The following is a 7,187-nucleotide window of genomic DNA, read 5'->3' as shown; positions in this document are numbered from 1 at the left end:
AAAAAAAAATATATATATATATGACTCGTGACCAATAAAATAAAAAAAGTGTTAAATTTTAATAATATCAAAACTGTATCACATAAAACATGTTTCGCGTTGCGTGTAGATACATGTAATTGTCTGTTTTATTTCATACGATAGTCTCACATTTGCAAAGGGATTAATTGAATTAACAATTCGAAGAACACGTGGAGCATTCGAATTGTTTTCAGTACGTCCCAAACTGCGTCACAAACATTAGACGTTCCTCGCTTGCGTTGCAGCGCAAAAGCATTCGTTTGTTGCATAAACAGATCTGGCGATATGTTGCCCCGGATAAATAATTTTTTACCTCCCCCTTTCCTCCCTCTCCTTCTCCGTTCATTGGTTTGTGATTTTAAGAACGGATGTATATGTATAACTCGTCGGGCAAATATCCACCGATCGCGTACAAACAGCTTGTAAATTACAGCGTAGAATACGATGGAGAACGCGTACCTTATTGCACTCATGAGGGTTCGTTGCACGGAGAGAGTGCAATATGCATTCGCGAAACGCGGCAAAGAACAAAGAAAGAGAGAGAGAGAGAAAAGAGTTGCGCACGTGCGCGGCGGATTGTTATTGTTAAACATGGCTTCTGCGATATAATGTATTCGCACGCCTATTTTAAAAAAATTGCAGTCAGCATCAGTGAATCATCGCTAATCATCGCGTAATACGTTATTTGACGTAGGGAGTACTCATATCACGCACGTTCGCCGAGAGACAAGGTCTAATAAAATTTATCCCAATGATAAAATTTGATTGTTTAGCGTTAATGCCTGGTTACTTTTCTTTTTTTTTTTTTTTCGGCCATATTGAAACCTTAAATTTCATCCTCATCGATTCAATCAATTTCATCAACTTGAACGCATATCCTGAACGCGCGAATTGCCATCCGTTATTTGCACGCTTCCGGCGTACCGTCAAAAAAAATTCCCCCTAATCCCCTATGGATCCCCTCGGTTTATCGGATTATGCAAGTTAGCCGCGCGGTATAACCGCGCTACCTAGAAAAGGGGATCTGGTTCTCCGTGCGTTCCTCGATTCTGTGAAATCGTCGTCGAAACGAGCAGCGACGCGCAAGGCTGCGTTGATTGGCCGGTCGCTATCGCGCGAATCAGCAATCAAGATGGCGATGACGTCACGGCGGAGCGCGCCCGTATGCGAATTGGTGGGGGGAGAACGACGGTCGGCTTTCCTATATAGTTACTCAGTCACGTTGGCGGGCTCAGTCGACAGGCATACGTAAGCGCGCGTAATGCTAAGTGAGCGATTAGACAGGCTCGTTGATACACACCGAGCTTTGTGACAGTGTCGAGTTCTCCGTCGTCGCGTCAAGATCATTTCGCGGAGAGATCTCCGAGTGTGATACTTTCCTTCTCGGACGGAGTTTTTTTTTTCTCGATCCGAGATATTCGAATTCGTTCGAAAACAATTTTGAACTTTGATTCTGAGTGAAATTAACTGGATCGCAAGATCACATGATGACGCAACGGGTGCCCAGCGCTGGCTATTGCGACAATATCATCGAGGATCACAGCTACACGATGTTTTCCATGTATCCGCCGACCACGACCATCGCGGATCACTGGCAGCTCACGAAGGAGGAGAATGCCATGGTAAGAAGGATGCTATCGATCGCGGTAGAGTTTCGGGCAGGGAATTAGATTCTCTCTCTCTTTCTCTCTTTCTCGCGCGCGCGTGACATTGTCTATCTCGATTTTTTGCGCGACAATTATTTTGGTTATTATACTATCTTTATAATTTTTTTAAATTAATACAGTATAATATCGAACCGAAAGTTTGATTTGGATATCTTACACACAGAAAAATATTATTCTATTGCTAAGTAAAATGATTACTCAGTTTACTTTACTTCTTTTAAGTAACAGTTATCTTTAACAAAGAATATTTTCTTAATAATAGTCTTAAAATAGATTTGTCACAAATTTTAGAAATACTCATTATCATGTACTCAAAACAAGTAAATATTTTCTTTTGAAGAATATTATAAAATTGTATCGAGGAAAAGTCAGATATGGTTAATTTAATGTAAGAAAATTTATTAGATCAGAAAAATTTAATGTATTTCTTTCAATTATATAATTTAATATTCTTGATTGAAGTATTAAATTTATTAGGATTCAGAATATATTTTGAATAAATTTGATGCTTATGATGAACTTATGATAGATTTGCGGATATATGAACTTTTGAAATACTTGAAACAAGTAATATTTACTTGTATGTAGTATGTATTTTTCTGTGTGTACGCACATTATCTTATGTTTTTGTGTAAAAACAAACGTGTCTTCCTTCCGCAAAATATTGATATATTGAAATACATGTAAATATAATGTATAAAATACTTTGATCGATGTTTCTTGATATATATAGGAACGTTTTAAATATTTTATATTTTCACATCTCGTAATAAAACTATTCGTGAATTATTTTAATTTTATATATATTTATGAAAATATTATATATGATGTTTAAATTAAATAATCTTAGATGTTTAATATAATACTACGATTATATATACTCGCGAATTTTATTTAAACATAATTACCCGCGATGAAATGCATTATCATGCCGCGCGTCAATAAACGAAAACATGATCGATTTTTGACGCACACAAATCATCGATTACGCGCTCCTCGTGCAGGTGTCACAGTTCAAGGTTGGCTCGATAAAACTATGGCTGCGCTCCAAAACTTGAATCGCGATTAGGCGAGTTACACAGTCGATGCTCCTTGCACTTTTATAAAAGAAAAGGAATTAACTAACTAAACAAAAATTATTATTCATCAAATGTCTTTGTCTGAGAAGCCCGTTTGGCGATAATCATATCGAATGTTTTAAAACCCCGTTAAACGTGCGCGATTTTCTTCCTGAACATTTATTAGGCGTGACTGCGAGGCAATCCACGGTGCTCGGCATCGACAAAAATAACGCACTGATTAGATAAATGTAGTGTATTGTTAGAGATGATACCGATGGATATATAGTCGCTCGTAAGTGAAAACGCATGTCGAGGATGAGGAAATCTATATCTTCTTTACATTGTAATTCTACATTTGAACAAAGAAACGAGTAAAGGTTAAAATTAATTAAGTGTCACAAATGATAATCTGACGAAATAATTTTAAATGTTTCATTTTTACAAAAACACAATTCTTATAAAGTTAGTCTTCTAAATTGTATAAAGTAGTAAAAAAGTAATAAAAACATAAGTAATATACATGATCATATATTTACATATTTAATGTTATGCATATCATAAGTTTGGCTTTAAATTCAGAAATACGTGCGGCTAATCGCAACTTGTAATCTATCGTTGATATTCTGTGAACTCATTATTTAAACCGACTCTTTACTCTTTCTACGAATAATCCACCGCTTAATATGCACGAGTGGACAATATGGACAATCATAAGAAACTGTTAATAATTGCGTGCTTTTCATGTCGACGAATAATATCACAAAAACAAGTAAAGGAAAGAAAAAAAAGAGAGAGAGAGAGAGAGAGAAACAGAGCTTTATATAATAATGATTTACAATTAAGTTAATAATCGAGGTCATGTTCGTGTGATGACATGTTTATTTTAAATTTTCCAAGAAGCGAGATAAAGAGATAGAGATAGAGAGAGTTATCGTATTTGACGTGCGCGACTCGACGGCTCTCACCTGCCGATCCTGCCGATCCCACCGATTTTATTCGACTCCGATTTCTACGAATTTTGATTCGGCGTATGCATTATTCGCTCGCTTTATCGCTAATTCCTTATACGCCTCGAAAATATCCCTTGATAAATAAATAATGCGCGATTTATATAGTCTTTATAAAGGAAAATGACACAATATATAACAAAGATTTGTATATTTCAATTGACATTTTACGATAATAACGGGGAAAAAGAATTTCAACGTGAAAGAAAGAAAGCATATAACGGATGTGTTCATAATCTTTCAAAATAGCTTGATACTTTTACAATTAGACTATATATCAAAATATGAATATTTCGAGTATAACAATATAGAAAAAGTAGATATTTCAATAAAAGCTATTTATATTGGAGGAAATAAAGATATAGATAGATATAGTGATTTTAATTTATTTACAGCGGTTATAAAGAAATTTAGCGAAATTCTGAAAATAGTAATAGCAAAAATTAGGAAAAAAGGGATTTGGGAAATCACACATTTTTCTTTCTTAAAATATTTTCCATAATTTATTTCGCTTTTAAAGGATTTTTTAAATTATTTAAAGAAATAGTCTTTGGAATGTTGTCTGGGTATTGTAGAATATTTCTTATCGCTGAATATATTTTTGCTGTAATAGCATTTTCTACGACTAAAAAGTAAGCGAAGGTCTTCCTCGAAACTGATGTTTATCAAAGTCTATTATATAAGAGGTCTGCCAAGCTTTCGAAAACGATTTCCGCCTTTTGAGGAAAACGTATTTCAGTCTTTGATCCTTGAACGCAAGAAATTAACACATATTTCTGTTTAAATATTTCAGAACAATCATGGCGTTATTTATTTAAATAATGAAATTAACCGATTTATAGAGGTTAATTTTTAAGAAGCTTTTCACTTTTATGAACTAAATGTTATCTGATTTCTAGTTAGATAACATTAAATAGAAATTCAAAGTGTATTATCTTTTTATTAAATTTAGATGTATATCCTTAGATATTAATCAAAATTAATTATGTTGTAAGATTATAAAATGATTATAGAAATCGACATATAAATAGATAAAAATATTTTCGCTTTTAATAAGTCATTAAGAGAAAAACTTTCTATAAGAATTCTTGCATATGTTGTCTGCAAGAAACTGAAGAAAAGCAGTTAAATCTGACAGGAAGCGAACAGTTAACGCTCGTTAACCCGCCAATTAGAAGGTTTCGTTGAAGGCAGGGTTAAGTCTAGCGAGAGCAATACGGATGGGTCATAAGGCAAGAGGTGTCATTCTGCTCTCAATATTAAGGAGATACTTCTTGGACGTGTTCCCTTATTATTTATCTCTTCCGTAAGATACAGTCACCGGAGATAGAGAGAGCGTATTATTCCGAATAGCAACCCGCAAATCTAAATATATGTACATGAGTTTTCTATGCCTCTAAGAATATATACTTTATATTTTCCGTCATAAACTTTATAAAGACATCATTAAGATTATTACATTTATCACAAACTATTTCTGTAGTAGATTACTAAGCTTATTTTATTCACTTTGAGGCTCAAAAAAGTCACATGTTTCGAAAAACTCCTGCTTTCGATGCTAATATAAGCATTTCTTGTCTCTCAGCGGTATTTTTTTGCCTATACATTGAGAATAATCGATGAATAAAAAATTTGTTCACATTTATTTTATATCAATTTTACGAAATACTATTCTTTCGAGATTGCTTTATACATGACCATTTATGTATCTGACATTTTTGTTTTCTTTTTAATATGGATTGTGCAAACGCCGACGACGGCGTTCAAGAAGCGATGGAAATTTCCGGTATTCATTATTCCTTTTATTTATTTTTTATTTTTGCCACGCTTACCTCAGTTCGCGTCTCGCGAGAGGCGGGGCGCGGATGAGTCATCGCGCGTAGTCCGCCGGCGATTTATGAATGAAAATCCACGCACGTGTCGCGTGCACGTTGCCGCCTCGTAGTAGTGACATGCGACGCCCGCCATGATTGTTCGCGAGTCATAAACATGTCGATTGTGCCCGAGCGCGAGATATACCGATACCGGGAATGAGGATGTATCGTCGAGTTGCACTTGTGACGAGCTGCGCCGCAACTTTGCCTTCGCATTCCGGGAAGTCGATCGCTCCATCAAAGAGGAAAACTTATTCAAGGTTCTTGTCAAAGTAGTTTCTTTGTTTTTTAAGTCTCGAAGTAATATATATATATATCTCTCTCTCTTTCTCAATTAAATTCAACCTACTACTTCGACATCAAGATTAATCACACAAAAATAAATCACGTAATCAATTCTTTTTAAAAACAAAACTGCGTTTTTATTTTTTTTTTTTTTTTTCTCTAAAACATTTGCGTAGGGAGAATTTATTTTAAAGATTTATTTCAAATATAGAAAAAAAATGTAAAAAGAGAGAGAACTCGTGTGATCTTTTTTTCTCGAAAAAAGATTTTTTAATGATTCATTTTGATCTACCGAGATTCTTTTACGTTCTTCATTGCAACACTCTATGGTCGATTTGTTTTATGACGCCGATTGCGAAAGAGGAAACGGCGCGTGTACCTCTTCTAAGTCTCTTGTAAGAATTTTTTTTTTTTGTGGCGCGTAGCGAACTAATGATCCGGTGTGGTCGACCTCGAAAGGAGGTCTCGATTCCGCAGAAAGATATCTTACATATGAATGACGTCAATTGGCTTAACACTTTCCCCCGAGTGAGCGCTGGACCTCTTTGCGTAATCTTGCGAACTTTCCTACATTCTCGAGAAGTGCTTTCTTGTCTTGCAAAATATTGTCCAGATGTTGAAATACTTTTGCAAATTGTCTCGCGTTAAACGTGTTAATTGACTATTTTTCTGCTTTAATGAAGGATCCATACAATTGCTTTCATATATACTGAATAAATCATGCAGTGTATCAAGAATAGGTGATTTTATACATTATATATATATATTAAAAAACATGCAATTTGATCTCAATATTTCAACATCATTTAGCAAATTAATACACTATTTTAAAGTAACCATATATCGAGTTAAGTATTAAATATATATCTTTAGATCTTTTACTAACATTTAAATTCTTTCAAGTTATATATCCATAGTTTAAAATCTTTTCATTCTTTTAATTATTTAATCAATATCGGTCGAATGAATAGTTCTAAAAGACACAGAAGTCGATATATTTTATACGATGCATCAATCAAGTTATCGCTCACGATTCTTGCTTGGCGAGACAATTTCTGCGATGCAAAAGGTCATAACACCATCGATAATACGTCATCTATGTTAAGCGTAATAATAATGCCTGCTAACTGCTCTTTTTTTCTCGAAAAAAGATTTTTTAATGATTCATTTTGATCTACCGAGATTCTTTTACGTTCTTCATTGCAACACTCTATGGTCGATTTGTTTTATGACGCCGATTGCGAAAGAGGAAACGGCGCGTGTACCTCTTCT

At 34.5% G+C, this 7,187-nt stretch overlaps 1 protein-coding gene across 3 annotated transcripts in view; it reads left to right on the top strand.

Annotated features, from left to right (window-relative positions):
* Positions 1-7,187, top strand: part of LOC115241779 (transcription factor kayak) — a 57,701-nt gene that overhangs the window by 28,054 nt on the left and 22,460 nt on the right. Inside the window, exon 1 of one of the 3 annotated variants that reach the window (XM_029817718.1) lies at positions 1,274-1,643. The exons of the other annotated variants lie outside the window; for them this stretch is intronic. Within the exon in view, the coding sequence (XP_029673578.1) occupies positions 1,506-1,643 (138 nt within the window). The 5' untranslated portion in view covers positions 1,274-1,505. Of the gene's footprint in view, positions 1-1,273; positions 1,644-7,187 lie in introns of those variants that run through there. 3 annotated transcript variants of the gene reach the window in all.

This window comes from Formica exsecta, unplaced genomic scaffold (genome assembly GCF_003651465.1).
Source record: "Formica exsecta isolate Colony F162 unplaced genomic scaffold, ASM365146v1 scaffold51, whole genome shotgun sequence".
Lineage (NCBI taxonomy): Eukaryota > Metazoa > Arthropoda > Insecta > Hymenoptera > Formicidae > Formica > Formica exsecta.
Note: the sequence above shows the minus strand (reverse complement) of the source record. Positions and strands in the feature narration are given on the sequence as shown.